At 41.1% G+C, this 17,502-nt stretch overlaps 1 protein-coding gene across 1 annotated transcript; it reads left to right on the top strand.

The window, feature by feature from the left end:
* The first annotated feature begins 915 nt into the window (after positions 1 to 915).
* On the top strand, positions 916 to 16,973 carry LOC116994104 (p53 apoptosis effector related to PMP-22-like). Its single transcript, XM_033055547.1, has 3 exons — positions 916 to 1,260; positions 14,636 to 14,779; positions 15,040 to 16,973. The coding sequence occupies exons 1-3, from the start codon at positions 1,050 to 1,052 to the stop codon at positions 15,252 to 15,254; spliced, it is 570 nt and encodes a 189-aa protein (XP_032911438.1). The 5' UTR covers positions 916 to 1,049; the 3' UTR covers positions 15,255 to 16,973.
* The last annotated feature ends 529 nt before the right edge of the window (positions 16,974 to 17,502 follow it).

The raw sequence follows: 17,502 nt of genomic DNA, 5'->3' as shown, positions 1-17,502 counted from the left end.
TGCAGCCCCACCTGACAAAATCCACCATGGGAGCAAAGGATACCTTGCATCCTCTGGGCTTAACTGTGTTTCACACAAACCAGCTTTGATCAAGGGCTGCAGCTGCTTCCAGATGTAAATGCAATTGGGCCCTACCAAAATACCAGGTTGTATCACATGTTAGCTCAAAGGGAGAGTGCAGGGAGCACAGCAATATCGCCTCTGAGCCAACAGTCAGCAAACTGTGCCCCGCACTCGGCTGGGTGTGCACCCCGAGCATACAGAGGGGATGGCTCATCTCTGCCTTGTGCTCTTTGCAGCCGCAGACAGGCTCTGACAGGCCCCAGGCAGTGCCTGTACAGCCAGATCCATGCTCAGGGAGTGCTTGTGAGGCTCAGTCAATGCAGAACTCGGGTTTTGTTCTCCCAGTAAGGCTATATCCAGATCATATTGTATTTTTCTTTTCCTCTGTACCTGTGCTCCAGAAGGGGAAGAGTGGACAGTGACATTCTTTACTGCCTTGGCTTTGTAACAGCTAAGGGAGTTTCTTTAATTGTAAAAAATATGGTATGATTTTATTTTTGAATGGAGTCCTAGAAAGGCAGTCCTGAAAGGCTTCCAGATGGCAAATTTCAGAAGCATCCAGCATGTCATGCAAACAGTTGCCTCTCGTCTCTGCTTTCTCCTGCCATAATGCAAATCCCTTGGAGGATAGAAAGGTGTAAGCACAGCTGCTGGTGGGGATGCCAGGAAGGAAAGTGTTAAATGCCGAGGGTAAACATCTCCCCATTTGTTACCTAGTCAGCAGGGCAGAGAAGATCTCACAGATAAACCCAGCCTCGAAGCTTCTTCCCAGCTCAACTGGTTATTGCTCAGCGCAGCTCTTACTCATCCGAATCTAGGTGGAGCTCCCTCCCTCCCTCCCTCTGTCCCGGCTGAAAAGCTTTTCTCCAACATCTGCCCAGGCGTTTGCACGGCCTTTCGGGGAGCTCTGCAGGGGCACCCATCGCTTTGTGTCGCCGAGCCCGTGGCACAAAAGGGCCCTGTCCTGGCAAGCACCTGCCCTGAGCATGGTGAAGTACGGCCTCGACTACACGCGCTGCAGGTGGATCCTGCCCCTGCTCCTGGGCATAGGAGTCATCTTCGGTATCATCGCCCTGGCGGGCAGGGGCTGGCTGGAGTCGCAGACCTTGCCCTACGTGCAGCAAGCGTCGCTATGGCAGAACTGCCGGAGGCCTGGCCAGGGCGGGGAATGGAGCTGCGAGTCCCTCATGGGCTACGGTAAGCGCCTACGGGGCTGGCAGGGAGCAGACTTTGGAGCGGAGGGTCACATCCCCCGGGCCACCTTCCCGCAGGTGCCCTGACTGCATCACCCAACACCCGGCATTGCTGTATGGAGCCACGGGCGATAGGGACTGGCACTAAATACACCGAGGCTTTAGACTAACTGGGTGAAGAAATAAAATGCCCTCACACCCCTGTGCAGAAAAGAACCTAGACGATTACACAATGCATGAAAACCCACGCATGGTGTTGTACCGGTGGAGAAAATAACACAGGATTTGCTTCCTCTCTCAGAATAAGCTGTTAACCTCTTCTCACTAATCACTACTTTTCAAAACTTAGCGGCTACCAGTGACCAAACATCCAAATAAGGTGTGTGGAGTAAGCCTGGCACAAGTGTGACAAGCAGGTCTGAGTGCCAGAAAAAGGGAGGTAAAAAATGTAAGATGGTAGCAAGATATTCCCAGGGAGTGTCAGGCTTCAGAATGCTGCCCTGAAACTGCTCGGGTAGGTGGGTCGTGTGAAAGAGTCTCCTTGTGATGATGAAAGAAATCTTTAAAAGATGAAAGGATTTCTTGTTCGTACTAAGTTTTTGTGAAGTATGCTATTAAACGTGTTGACCCAGGTGCAATCTTCAGCTTGAAAAGATGGAAACCACAAGTGTGGGAGAATTGCCCAAGAGAAGGGTCACTCTGCATGTGCTCTGTTTATTTTTTATTTTTCTGTTTATTTATATTTCTGCTTTCTTTTTTATTTTATGTGTATTTGCTATTGGCTATGGTTTTAAACAAGTAACTGTGAATGAAGGGCTGTTAGCTTGAGCTGGAAAGCAAGTTTGAGTTCTTACAATTTATGCTCATTCAAATTACAAGGATGAACCTTTTCTCTAGGGCTCAGAATCTCACCTCTTCTTGTTAAAAATAAGAGTAAAAGCACTTGCTGAAGCAATCTCAGGGATCATGTATTACAACGTTTCAAAATTGTTCCTGAAGGTTTATTGTATATCATGAAACTCTACCTTCTATGCACAAAATTCAGTTGTAGTGAGATAATTGCAGCAGGCTCTGTGAGTGCAGGGCTCCAGGCATGACCAGCTCCACTGAACATCACCATCCAGTCCTGCTCTCAGGGCTCCAGCATCAGCTCTGTGGCTGGGTGTAAGTCAAGGTAGCAAATTGGCCTCTGCTACAGGGCACTTGAGAGAAGGAGAAAGAACATGATGCTTAGTAGAGTGCATGTCAGTACTGAGTTTCCTCCTAAGTTTCCTGAAAAGCGAGCCCTCCTCTTGATCTCTAGGTTGTGCCCATGAATGGCAGCTTTAACTGGACAGAAAACATCGAGAAGTTTCACCTTGCTTCTCTTGATAAGACAAGAGATATTTCTCCTTACTTTTGAGGTCTAGATAGGTTTTTGGCATTTCACTTCCTTCCTTTTCCTGCCTCACTCTGATAGCTTCAAATTCTGCAGCTGTATGCACAGTTTCCCTGGAAACTGGACAGCATCTACAGACAAACCAGGGAGGTCATCCTCTATGTGGACAGTCCTGTAACATCTGAGGTTACCATGAATCACATCCACAGTAAGTCCAGCACTTTGAACACAAACACACACATGCAGAGCATTATCCAGCAGATACCTTGGGGAGTCCACTGATACTTTTGAAAGCATTAGAAATGCTGTTTGTGAGCTGCGTTACTGCATTATGCTCTCAACACACAGGCATCGATCACTTGAACTCCTCAAGGTGATTAAATATCTAGGAAGCCTAAGCAAATCCTCAAAATTGTCCAGGACAAAATTTCCTGGATATATCTGGCACAATGGAGTCACCTAGCCAGAGAACTTGTGAAGGCTGTATGTAAATAAGGTATGCAAAGGCCAGGTAAGAGTGGGTTATGCTGCCAGGCTTCTGCCTGTGCCAGATTATGCTATTAAAATGCAGACCTTGCCCTTCATGGGGGTGAGTTATCCCTGACCCAGGAAAGGACTGTAGATCTGACTGTTATGGCTGCAAACTCATGTCACTGTCCTGATCCTTTCCAGACCTTTCCCTCAGACCCGTTCTGTCCAGAGGCGGGATGTGCTCAGATCCAATCCTATTCTCCATTTTCCTTGCTCAGTGATGCAGGGTTGGGATTTTTCTTTTGTGACTCCCACCTTTTCTCATGCAGGGCAGAGGCAGCTGATGCTGGTCTTGGATTCCACCCAAAAGACCCAGCCATGAGAGCACCTCACTTGTGAGCATCCGGGTCTTGTGTTGAGCCTGATTGTACCCGTCCTAGTGATGAAATAGAGGGTCTTAATAATTCTGGCATTACATTTATCTATGGTGCACCAGAAAGGTCATGGAAAACAAGCATTCAGCATCATGTTCTGTGGGATGTTTAACTTTGTACCAAGCTAAACACAGTGCTGGTTAAATAAAGTGTAATTACACGCCTTCCTGAGCACAGAGACAAAGATGTGATATAAACATAAAGGACAGAAATGTTTTACAGCCTTCCTAAGATGAGATCTCTTTCCCCACCTCTGTCCCACAGTTTACATCTTGTTTCTTATGACCTTTACTCTCAGCTTCCCTGCCTAATCTGCCACTGGCTGGGGAGGTTCTGAAATTTGGCCCTCCTGCAGGGGTGGTTTCACTGATAAACATGATACGTATGTGTACCCCCAGCAGCTGCCAGCAAATATTGTCAACATGACTTGGACAGTGTAGTTATCTTAATCCACTACAGTCGTCTTTGTCATATCATAATTAGATATAATTGCAGCATCCTTGCAAGTTGTTAATTATAATGTGTGAATTTAAATCGAATTCTGCACGTGCAATGTTTATAATTCCTCTTGAATCTTGCTGTTTGACTTCAGATATGTTTATACAGTTGGAAGGCAGAAACCCAACTTACTGAGGTTAATTATATTGGAAGGGAAGAAGACTGAATACTTAATTCACTGCATCAGTGGAGTTTGGAGGTTTTGATTTTTTTTCTTTTTCCTTTTTTTTTTTTTTTTGGAAAGGCAGTAGAGTAGCTCCACTGGTGCACTTATCTTTTGTGAAAGTATCTGCTCACCTGTGGTCTTTTGCAAAGCTTATCAGCTCTGTGGAAAGTGAGAATATGAAGAGTTTATACACTCTGTTATCTTCTCCAAGACTTCAGATCATCTGCTTTAAAAATATGACAGTCATGTAGACTTTGTCAAAGACTGTTGCTTTTCAAGCCTATTTAGCTCAAATAAATAGAACTTTCTGGGAAAAAGTATCCAGTGCATTAGGGCACTTGCCCAAAACACACGGAATTTAAGAAGGGGGACTGCGAGATTCACTGCTCTTGCTTTTCATTGTTCTTGCACTTGAAAAAACAAAGGGCTCAATCTTATGACAACCTTGAACATATACAAAGAATGATTAAGAGTTTTTTGATAGATAATGAGCAATATGGAATGAATCTCTGTGAGATATGGCTGAGCTTACAAAGAAGATGCACAGGTTAAACCCCATCATGACGCTGGCGCAGCACTCCTTTGTTTTTCTTGTTCTTTGGCTATATTACCTGTCTTGAGCAAGGTGTGTCTTACAGACCTGAGACATTTCTTCAGTATGTAATTTATTCCACTGCAGGCTTTGAAGATGTTTAAACATGTGTAGGTAAATACATAATAAACATAAATAATGGGGGGGGGAAATAACTTATTTTCTTAGTCTGAATGTGATGCACAAAGGGTGAAAAACTTGTGACTACACTTGTCCCATCTTATCTCCCACCCAGCCTTGCAGTTCTTCCATTTGAGTTGCTGCCATCAAAACAACTGAAATGTTAAAGCTCTAAGTGTATGTGGAAGAGATCATCTTATTTGCATAGTGCAAACAGAGATCTTGAGGAAAAAATAGGAAAAGGCATTTCCATATGGCAAATGGAATTCACATCTTCAATTATTGTAATATTCTATTATAGCTTTTTCCTGGGCCGTGTGGAGAGGTTTGTGGCTGTGGAGATTAGTGGAGGGATGAATGATTTTGCCATCTGGAAAGGACACCTTTGAGCAGCTTGTCTTCCAGGCAAATAATGGGCAACTACGTTCTAGGTATCCAGTTTTATTTTGGCCTATGAATATGAATGCATTACTACAAGATAAGAAGGCTAGTATAGTACGATTATAATGAACAAAAACTACTTCAAATATGACAGCAGATAAGTATGGCTACAGGAAAAGTGAAAGAAGGAAATGTTGTGAAAACACTGTTGTTCTTTGAGAAAATAAATATTGTGCATCCCCATTGATGAGTAGATTTTTTCCCCCCCTGTTCTGCCTGTACCAGGGCTTTTGTTTCTGGGAAATCTTTTGCTACAGTGAAGCACCATTTATTATGCTGGAGGAAGAACAAAATGGAAATCACTTACTAAAAATGCTCCAAGTAATGATACAACAGCAAGATTACATGGTGTGGTTGGGACCAGTTTCCAAAGTCTCTCCCTTGGTACTACACCTCCCACTGGCCTTGCAGTGCTGGCCACACAGCTCTCCCTCTGGAAAATCACCTTCTCCATCAGAGCAGTGACTCATCACACCTGGGGCACAGGACAGACCAGGCATCAAGGTTTGCCATTGCCACACTACCTACATAAAACTGTTTTTCCTTCCCCCACATTCCCATCACATCTGACAGCCAGCACCTGATTCTAGCATGGGGAAACCCTTACTTGCTCCAAGATAAAGCAAGCGCCCTGAGCAGAGTGACATGGGGATATTTCCAGAGGGACAGAATGAGATACAGCAGAGACAAACAAGATGTCCCAGTGGCTCTCTGGCATCTGAGAGTGTCTGCACATCAAAATAGAAATGAAGTGAACAAGTAACTGTGCTTTTGAAGTAGGGACCAGCTCAAGTCACTGGGCCTTTATTACAGATTTTTCCTGAAGTCAAGGTTTTGCACTTAACAGCTTTCAGAATTTGGTAAAATCCAAATAGATTTGCAAAAGTGTCTTTGCAGCTGGGGAAGAGGCTGGGGAGGTTTCTGACCAGTTCAAGGAAACCTGTGGGGGACCCCAAGATGGAACCCAGCTCTGCTCTGTGCAAGGCCTGGATTAAAGGGCAAACCTCTAACACAGGGTGAACTGAAAATGAAAGGCTGCTGCTGCTCCTGCTGCACTGTAGCATAAAATGGTTATATTTATATTAAGTGATTGCCTGTAGTTTTAATGACAGTGTGTAGAGAAGCATATAATTTCCTAAGACATTATTCTCCTTAAAGTGAATGTTACTTGGGACTAACCAGTGAGAAATGAGATTACAAGATTAGTTACTGAATAATGTAGAATACTCAATAATTATTCAAAGCTTAGAATGAGAAAAAATACATCTCAAACTTATAGCTAATGAAAAAATCACAACAGTGTTTGTAAGTAATGATGCAAGAAGGAAAGAAAAAAATTGATTTTCCCCCAGCTTGTAGGAGACACTCCATTATTTCTAAACAGGTATAAGAGAAAGGATACAAGGCCAGAGCATTTAATTACCATGGCAATTTTTATTCCTTATCTGCAATTGCTAGTGTGCTTTCCCTTTTAGTTTAAGAGTTTGTGCTTTTGTAATTTCAGTGGCAGATGAATTTAATCAGATTCTTTTCTAAATAATAGTAATGCTCTTGAGCAATCAACTCTCCAGAGAGCAATTGCACATGTAATCCCACTGTTTATTATTCAGCCTGCCCTTAATAATTACGATTAAATTATGTGGAAAAATAGCAGTCATAGAACATTCTCATCTGCTCATCAGGAGATGTGAACTGCTGGTGCTGAGGATTTTGAGAAGATCTTCAACACTTTGCATTTCCAGGTCCTGAAGTGCTGGAGAGAGGATTCCATTCACTTACAAAGGAGGCATCTCTCCTCACGACATGTGGAAACTTGTGGCCAAACTCTCAATTCTCTTCACCTCATCTGTTCCTCTAGTTTATTGAGGTGATCTGATATAGCATGGCTGTAGTAACATCTCCATAGTCTGAACAGTGATAAGGGCTGCAAGATATATTTCAAATTCCACTGTAGGTTTAAACAGATTATTTAAGTGGGAAGGTGTTACACAGCAAAAGAAACAAAACTCTCAGAACATTCTTTCATATTTCTGTATCACTTCTCACCGGCAGCCTGTGCTGTTCTGAGACACCTCAAACACACTGACTCAGCGAGCATTATAGTGCCATATTTCTTCTTTGTCACGTACCATTACAAAATAACTCATTGCTCAAAAATTTCCAGGAACTCAAAGTAGCTTGTGGAGTGCTGACACTAGCCTGTGTTCCAGAGGTACCTGGCTTCCTTCTACTGGTACTAAATAACACTTCACTTCAGTCCTGTTGAATTACTAATCTGAAATTGAATACATCTGATGTCACCTACTGTGCTGACATATGCATGCTGTGCCCAAATCAGACCCCAAAAAATAGGAGGTGGCTGTGCAGTTCATTTAACAACCTCATCAGCAGTAAGCAGCAAGGGACGATTTCTTGATTTCAGATTTCAAGATGCATTGTAAAAGCTGTTTCATTAACAAAAAGGGTAAATAAATTCAATATATTTTTATGAGCACAAAGCACGACTTCTGCTTATGTGCTGCGAGTTTCATTTCGCAAATAGTAAAATTTTGCTTCTACCAGAAAATCAGATGCATGTTCACAGCTGCTGTCTGTTAGTGGGAAATTCCCTTGTGCAAAAGGTGTTTTTCATCAAGGTTTCAGAACAAAGTTTGCTCACAGCATGAAAACTGCAGATCAAGAGTGACAACAATTCTTGGTGCACATGAAAATAAGATGTAAATTCAGTGTTCATCAGTCCCAAAAAGTTCTGAGAATATTAAACTTGAAAAGAACTTTTTTTGAAAAGGTTCCACTCTACTGTTTTGATTAATTAAAAGTCTCATTCATAGCCTGCGTTATCATGGAAATTGATGCTGTTTAATTCACATTAAATATTTCATCCCACTCAGGGGTAATTAGGGAGCTGGTACATCTTGCTATTCTCATTAACTGAGCTTATGTATATGAACTGATTAATCAATACCTTACCTGTTTTATTTACCTGACCCTCCCAAACCCCATGTACATATCCAAGTATAAGTAATCCTCCTTTAATTTAAAATAAATAGAAAAAAAATGGAAGGAAAAAACGTTGTAGCATTAAAGTGTATGATGCTGAGCTTTAATCCTGAGATTTTCTCAGTGTGTGCAACTACTTCTGAAGATAATGTGAGATAGGGGTACTCCCTGACTCTCCCATGAGCAAACCTTTAATTTTGAGGCACTGTGTGTGCATTATATTTAATAGCTAACTTACTCCCTTGGTGCTCCCTTTGATGATGGCTCTACACCCTCTGCCCCTTCTGCCTTCCTAGCACTAAGTAAGCATCGGGGAGCAGCCCTCATTAATACAAGATTTGCAGAAGCCAGCTTCTAAATCAAGCTTGTACATGCCTGAGCTTATGATGAGATGAATCTGAACCACTCCCTCAAGACGTAACTGCTCCTCCCCTCAAATTCAAGTCAGAATAGCTTCTAAGTTTAATTGCTTGCTTTGGTAAGAAAGGAGGGTTGGAGATTACATAAGGGTTTTGCCTGTGTTTGTTTGTGGGAATTAATAGGTTTTTCCTTTAAAGGAGTTGAAGCCTACAAAGCCACACTGAGCTATCACTTTAGCATGCAGCTATGGACAAAACACAGCCTTCTGCTAATATATACTGAGTTCATTGATAGAAAACTACTTGTAGAGGTGCTTTTCCTTAAAGTTGTCATTTTAAATCATTATTGTAGGGCAATTGTCCTTAAGTCCTACTCCTTTCTCATTTATATGGGACCTGTTACTAATCATTGAGAAACTTTGGCAATGACATTATCCTAGTGTGAACCTAAATAGGTAATTTTCTGTTTCCATGGTTGTCTTCTAAATAGTGGCAAGATAAAAGCTGGTTCTGGCTCACACAAAAATGACTTTTATGAGATAATACTCGATTATTAAATGAGAAATCCATATTAACAGCTAATGAACTCTAAAACAGTAATGCTAGGGGTAAAAGAACAGAGTTACCAAAGAGGATGCCATATAGAAAGACTAAAATTTCTGTGTTCTGCTGCAAAAGATATAAATTCACACAAAAAGATTCCAAATAATAGCCCCCAGTATTGGCTACCCATACAAAAGATATACAGATAATGAAGTTCTTTTAAGAATGATCCACATACAATGAAGAGAGAAACTCAGAAAACAGTACATATCCAATCTTACCTTTGATATTATTTTCCTCATTTTATTCTGTTCATAAATTATCCGTGACTAATACGTGATTATTTTCTCATTTGTACAAACTTCCCTTGAAATAATTTTCAGTCAATGTCTTTCAGTCTGCACATGCAGTTTATTCATAAGAATCTGCTTTTGATAGTTTCTGATTTATGTTGGCTGTGTACAAACAAATGCACATCGGTATTTCAATGTCAGCTCACATGGTCAGAAAACAATTGCAGAGATTATAGTGTGCATTTGTTTCCAGAAAGAGCCCAGAAATTCCCCATAGTTGTGGCAGAGTCAGTATTTCCAGAAGACAGGGTTTTGCACTGTGTAGTGTTGCAGAGGTAACACAGGAAACCCAGAATCCTGATGACTGTGGTGTGCATGCACACCAGCAGCTTGTAACCCCTCGGCTGGTAGAGATGTGGGTAAATGGGTTTGATGAACCACCTTAAGAGTCATGCTAAGAGAACATGAGTTCTGCTGCAAACATGTGCACTTTCACACAGAATTCTCTTGAGGAGAGCAAACCAAAGGGAAATGGGTAAAACCTGGCCAAAGCAGTTCCTTTTCAAAGTGAAACACGCTCTGCAGTGTTTGCCACACCCTGACAAAGAACGCCACGTTGAGAAACTCCAGTGAGTTCAGCTTTGTTTCCAAAATAATATTCTTTCCCTTTAATCAGAGAGATGTTAAACAGGTTGAGCTCTGCAAACTCAGCCTAGAAACATTCTCATTACGTACAACACAGAGATGAATTGCTACCACTGCAGATTTTAGTTCTCCTAAGAATTGCTTTCCAAGACTGTAGCTAGAACTGCAGGGTTTATGTTTCTTTCCCTAGGTGGTATGGAGGATAACAGAGCAAAATATTAGTCTGTTACATTCTCTTTCACCCCTCCCTAGTTCTTGTGAATTAAAGCTCAAATCACTGTACAATTCACTGCAGTATGAAAATGATCAGTCAGCAAGAGCCTCTTGTTGTTGTCTTTGAGTTTGCAATAAATATTTATTTTTCTTTCCAATTATAGTTGTGTATTCAGCTTCAAGCCAAGAAGAAAATTTGGAGAAGTATGTTCTTATTGATTATACAAGAAGCAGTACTTCTGAACTCTCTGGGATAGCTTTCAGAAAATGTCACCCAAGGAAAGACTAAGCAGTTTATGTGGTGTGGGAGTATCAGATCAAGAAAAACATGAGAATGTTTCAGTGAATGTGTTCCCATGTTTTGAAACACATGCACCAGGAACATGGGCATTCATATTTGTCAGAGAGGAAGTAGAGATCATATGCTGTTTTCAAGACACAACAGCTCTTTTTCAAAAGGCACCATTTGAGGCATGAAAGATGGCAGGCTAAGGAAATACTAGGTTTGGTGGTTCAAAGATTCGGCTGAACTTACTTCCAAGAAAGAAAGTTTGCTTCTTCTTGTGTGAAGCACAGACAGTGCTTACACTTTCATAAACTGTAAAATGTGTGAAGGAGTAAAATCAGGAAGGCAGAAAAATGGAGATATTCTTAGCCCTGGATGTCTAATTAAGTCCATCAGCTTCCCTATGGCTGCAGCCAGATATAGGATAATAAGAATGTGTTTATACGGTGCAACACAAGAGGTAGTCATGCTGCCTCCAAACTCAGTTAGCTTTAATAACAGAGTAATAAATCTGTGCTATTATTGAATTCTGTCTCAACTAATTTTGTAGCTCATAAGATATCATGAGCTCTGTCCTGGCATGGAGGGCTCTTTCTGGTCTCTAAATTAGCTCAGAGGTCTTTTCACACAGCAGGGAGTTATAGAAGTCAGGTACTTATTTTCATTTTCCAATAGTCACATATTACTGTATTCACTTTGGGTAGCCCAGATTCTCATAGATCATTGCTGATTGACTTACAAAACTGTTATCAGAAGCACTGTCCTCTGCTTGAGACAGGTGTGAAAGCATGGGCTCCTCTTGCCTGTTTGGGATAGCAGTGTCTTGTTTAAGACCAAATTGCTCAGAAAATTGCCGGTTAGAAGGAGTTTTGAAGACCGGCTAGTGTGTAGTTGCCCACAAATCCTTCCATAATATTCACTGGTGTTCTTTCAGCTGATGGAGGAACTGAAAAAGGGAGAAATGGGACTGACACCAAAGCATTACAGGATGCTGCTGGTATTCAAGGACACTTTTGCGTAAACACATGCTTCTTTTCTCACAAGCACATTTTAACTTTTAAACAGCCAAAATATCACCACCATTTTTGGGGCTGAGAAAACAGATCTCAAAAACTGCCGAATATTTTTACAAACTCAGTTTGGTATCCTGTAGCCTGCTGCTCTATTTCAATTTGATTTGGTGACAGGTGGACGGGGTCCTTTCAGTTTTTAACTGCCCTCCTTTTACAGCCAAGAATACACTAAATTGGTGTGACCTGTGAGGATTCTTTGGCCTAGAGTTCAAAGCTTTGCAGATAGAACAATTTATTCATATTTTTACTCAATGTTTAAGGCAAAAACCCCCATAACATTGGAAGAGAAGAAAATTCTTGAGACCAAATTAGCCACTTGCTTGTCAGTGTTTTTTAACCAATTTAATTTTTCTAATTCTGACATTTTTAAAGGAATTCTTAGTGTTAGTTGTATTTGTAAAGAACTAAGCTGCTCTAATACTACCGGCTGGCACAAGACAAAATAAGCATCTCAAGTATAGAAACAGGTGCAATTATTGTTGCACAAAGCCTTTGTTACCTTTTACTCTAGAAAGGTGTTTAAGCACTGCGGCCTTGGGCTACTGATAGCTGGTTTTTGTAAAGGACAGATGAACTCAGAATACTTTTCTTCAAAAAACCCCTGAAGAGACTCACTCTTCCATATGGCTCTGCTGCCTTGGAGCTGTGTATTGTTTTTCTTCCAACACTGAGGGATTTTTTTTTCTCTTTTGTAGAACTGAGAGACACAAAACTGGCTGTTAGGTGATTGAGCAATGTCTCTAAATGGTGTAAGCATCCTGCAACAAGCATGTCTCTTCTTGCCGCATGGCCAGTGCCCGGCGGGCAGGGCGTGCGCCCAATCTGCTTCCATACAGTCACAGCATTTGGAACACTACTTCAGGAAAAACACCTGGCAGAGGAGGGAGGTGCTGGCACGGGCAAGGTGCCAGGCACAGCTCCCTGAGCCCCCAGCCCAGGTGCTGCTCCCACCCCAGGGCTTGATGCTCGACCATCAGCTGCTCTTGAGAAGCAAGGCTGAGATTTGGCAGCAGGGGAGGTGGAATCCCGAGGACTCCTGGTGTCCCAGAACTTGCTGGGCAGCCAGCTGTGCTCTGAGTCTGCTCCTTTGCGTGGGAGTTTTATGTCTAACCACAAGCAGTTGTGCACCTAAGAAAAAATGTCACTTCTAAATGTTCTTGTCATTTCACCCGTTTGACAGAAATATCTAAAACTCTTTTATCTAAGAGCAATGAGGTCACCATTACTGACAAACTTCTCTTATGGCTAGGTGCTGTTTTTCTTGCTGTTTTAAAGGAGTGAACAGACAGACTGGGAATAGGAACATCTTCAGTGGGGGATATTGAGCAGTATAAGAAATTCCTCTTGACTGTTTCTTCTGACATTGCCTGAGATGCTGTCCCTCCCTGCTGTGCCTCCACACTGCAAACTCTACCTCTGAGCCCCCAGTAAACTCCTAGAGAGAAGAGCTTGAGAAAATGAGATGTAAGAACACTTTTACTGTCCCTTTCAGCCTTCTCAAGCAGCTGCCTGTTTACTGGGAAAACAATCCATTTGAAAAGCCCCATAAGCAGAGGAGAATGTTGAAAAGCAAACAAAAGGGAAATTGGTTTTGATGGACTGAGGGGTAGGAAAGGATAGCTGGAAAATCCTGATCCATTTTTCTTGCGTAATAGTAGTGGTGGTGTGGGCCCCGGGGAAAGAGAGGTTGAACACCAAGCTGTCACTCACTGGGGACAGGGCAATTGTTTTCATGCTTACCTGACTCTGGTCAAGGGAAAGGCAGGACACTCCATTTTATTACTTCCATGCTTAAAGCAAACAAATTGATAGGTTACTTAGTTTCAGAGGGAACTTTTACTAACAGCATGCACTGCATTTAAGTTGAATTGCAATTGTTGTCAGGGTTGCTTGGGCTGTGATAATTTTTTTGGCACTGCTGTTGGATATATTTGGTTAGAAGCCAACGCTTGACAAAGGTACAGTGGCTAGATGAGGGGATGAAGTCTGTAGATGCCTAGCAGACTTTAACTGCTTACTCATTTTAATACAGAATTTAAAATGTGTCAAAGTCGCTTTTTTACATCCAGAAGAAGAGGCACTTTGATGTCTTTGAGCAGTAGCTGCTCCTCAAGTCTTGAAATATTAAATAAATATTATTTTTCCAGTTGTTATGCCAATACAATATGCTTTGCTTTAACATGTTATAACATAAAATTTTATAATTTGAAAATGAAAGAATTAATATCTGGAACAAGCTTTTTGAATTTAAATTGTTCTAAATTTGGACCAAAAAGAAGAGATTCAATTTCCCTACAAAACAGATTCCAAATACTCAGCTCCATTTAGGACAAAGAGCTAAGGCTGAAAGACAGAAATCACTGAATTTTGACATTTATGGGCTATTTCCATACCTTTAAGTTTGCCAGATCAGCAGTGTTTTTACAAAAACATTGTTTCAAAGGAAGATTTGTATTAGTTCCAGGGACAGTTTAATTCTCCTTGTCTGTGCAAAAGGAAGCTGGTTCTATGGCATCTGTTGAAGTAATATTTGCTACAGAAGTACATTGTCCATTTTTATATTATTAAAGCCACTTCTATCTTAATTCTTCATTGTTAAAGCTAAACAGTAAACTCACACCCAAGCCCCCATTTCATTCTACATGAGAAGACAAAGCTGGAATTTTGATGCATTCTGCACTTAGTCCATGATTTCATGTGGAACTGAAATGTTCACCTATAAGAGGAGAGAAAGCTCCCTTGCTTTCCTTCTTGGAAGATGATCCTCTTTTCACAGGTTTTAAAATTAGCCTTTAATTACTAAACAGAGAAAACCAGCCTTTGTTTTTGTTTTTGTTCCTTTCTAATGTATCGCCTTCTGATTTCAGCCTGGGGAAGAGCTGCTGCTGCCACATACCTGGTCGGCTTTCTACTTCTAGTCATCTGTTTTGCACTGGCCATCATAGCATTTGCCATTGACACACTTCGCTTCAACTTCATCCGTGGGATCGGAGGCTTGCTTTTTGTGGCTGGTAAGGCAGCATGTGGAGTCAAGTTTCGCTTGTGCAGACATATCCATACTAGAACTGATATTTTACTCAGCTGACTCTATACCCAAGTCTCTGCCTGCATGCAACTGAGTTCTCTGAAAAAAAAGCCAAACGTGTGTCATGGCATTGGATCGATTTTCAGATCCTCCAAAACATGAATGGGTTTAGCTACAGAGATTATGGAGGAAGGCAGTGGTGCTGGGTGTTAAACATTGTTTTGTTTTCTCCTGTTTCTTCTTCAGCTGTGTTCTCCATCATGGGCCTGGTCATTTATCCAGTAAAGTTCTCATCTGAAATTGAAATGACAGGAATCAATATGTTCAGCTGGGCCTATGGCTTTGGATGGACCACCGCCATTATGGAAATATGCTTGGGATTCTTCTTCTGCTGCCTTCCTCTCTATGAAGATCAGATCTTGGGTAATGTCAAACCCACATATTTTTACTCCTCCCCATAAGCACCAGGAAAGATGTGTTCATATTCCAGAAATACCTGACAGACTAGCTATGTTTTAAAGAATATTGTCATCAGATGTTAGTAGAAAAGGCTGGAAACTTTGGCACTGGCATCTGCAATAAAGTTATTTACTCTATTTTGGACCTTCATATCTGATGTGGGTTGGTTACATAAAGCACAAATGTTAAAACCCCTTGGTTTTCCTTATTGATTTCCATGAATGGGGTTTATGAGGATTCTATTGCATTTTAAATACATTCAAAATTGTAATTAAATTCAGAAAAACTTACTAAATTAGCAATAAACAAAACAACATGTATCATCATCCTGAAGGAAAGCAAGTAAAAAAGGGCAATTTTGTATACATCATCTTTAGCCTGAAAATTTTGCACAATTTTCAAAAAGTCAAATACATTTACCTACTGACCGCCTAAGTAGTAAATTAGTCAGCCAGCACTTCATAGTTTTGCTTCTACTTTTCATTCATTCATTCACTTAAGCCACAAGGAGAGAGTAAAGAAGGGATTAAAGTTCCCTACAAGAGCCAGCATCTTGACTTTTTCTCATTCATGTGGAATGTATTTTTTTCTAAATATTTACAAGAGCAAGCAAGGAACACCAGTAAAGCCTTAAGAATCCTGGTGTGCCATTGCTGGTTCCAGTACAGAGTGGGCAGGGGCAGAGCAGATTTCAAGCCACCCCTGCAACCTGCAGACCTGGTTTGATAAAGCTGGTGGTGTGGCTTTCTTCTTGGGTGTCCTGGGATTTTTTTTTCGACTGTATCAAAACCTACAACTTTAAAAGTCTCTATTATACTGGTCCAGCTTTTTAATCCAGTAGATTCCAGTAGAAGGGTCAGGTATGATTTCCCTGCACCTCAGGAGTTGAGCTGGAGCAGTGTGAGTGTAAGTAACATGCAGTTGCTAAAAGGCTCCTTTTTTGTTCATGTGCTGTTCTTAAGTATTTTAGAAGTTGAAAGTGCATACTGTCATATGTAACTGTGAAATGCATAAATGCCCATTATCGTCTCATGCTAAAGCTCTCATAGAGAAAATCACATCATAAACCATCTTCCAGAATCCTATACTCCACAGTGCCTCAAGCCTCAATGAACAGCAAGCAACAAAGTATACTCAAGACTCCTCTGGTTTCTGCCTTGTTAAACCTAACTTTATAACATTCCACTTATTCTCTTTAGTGAAAAAAAATTGGACAATGTGCGATGTGGAAACGGAGTCTCATCTAAATCCTTAACTACTGAGGTTTATTAGTTTGTAACACATCTGCAATTTTGTAACTATGTGTACTATAAAAAGACTTGCCAAGTGTTCTTTGTTTCAACGAATTGGAGGTGGAAAATTTTTTAGTTAAAAATTCTTGGTAGCTAAAATTAATAAAGGCACAGGACTTCGCCTGTGTTGTTTGAAGTTTTTTGGTTGGTTGGTTGGTTGGTTACTTTTTTTAAAGCAGTTAACTCCATTCACTTTTATGGTGTGTCTCCTAACTTTGACCAATAAGAGTGAGAGATGGGGAGAGTATAAACAATGGGGAGAGTATATGCAACAAGGAATAATTAGACAAGAATGTGTAAATACTTTTTAAAAATATTTCCTAGCTGGAAGAAAATCAAAGTGAAATAGAGTTGAGAACAGTTTGTATAAAATGACTTGCAATTCTTTGTGTAACATTATCCATTCAGGAGAAAAAACTTATCATAAATATTTTCATTACACTTATTACACCTAATAAAAGATGACATCTATGTATTGTTTCAAAAATTATTCTTAATTTTTGTTCTCTACTGAGAGTGGGGAATTGTGGAATCCCCCAAAGCCTCCTCTTCTCAGGCACCACCTTGGAGTATGCTGGATGAAATTTGAAATCCAGCATTCCAGCATCACAACTGCAGCTTATGTTATTCTTCACTCCTGTGCTGGCTGTCTCCCAAGGCCTTGTCCACAATCACATGAGAATAAGGGACACTTATGGATGGCTCTGTTTGCTTATGGGCTTATGGTGCTGGGTGCCTACACACGTGATTCTGTGCCATGATGTGCTGCAGCTCATTTTGGCACAGATGGTAACACACTGGTGTTCACCAAATAGGAAACCAGCACGGTCCTGCTCAGTGCTTTTGCTCCAACAGATGTGGCAATCCCCTGAGGAAGCTAAAGAAAACTTAAGCAACCACTGTTTGTATCTACAGTTTCTTTTGCAATAGCTGGACACTGACAAAATACCTGGAGTGG

This window comes from Catharus ustulatus, chromosome 3 (assembly GCF_009819885.2).
Source record: "Catharus ustulatus isolate bCatUst1 chromosome 3, bCatUst1.pri.v2, whole genome shotgun sequence".
Lineage (NCBI taxonomy): Eukaryota > Metazoa > Chordata > Aves > Passeriformes > Turdidae > Catharus > Catharus ustulatus.
This window is presented reverse-complemented; position numbering and strand designations above follow the sequence as displayed.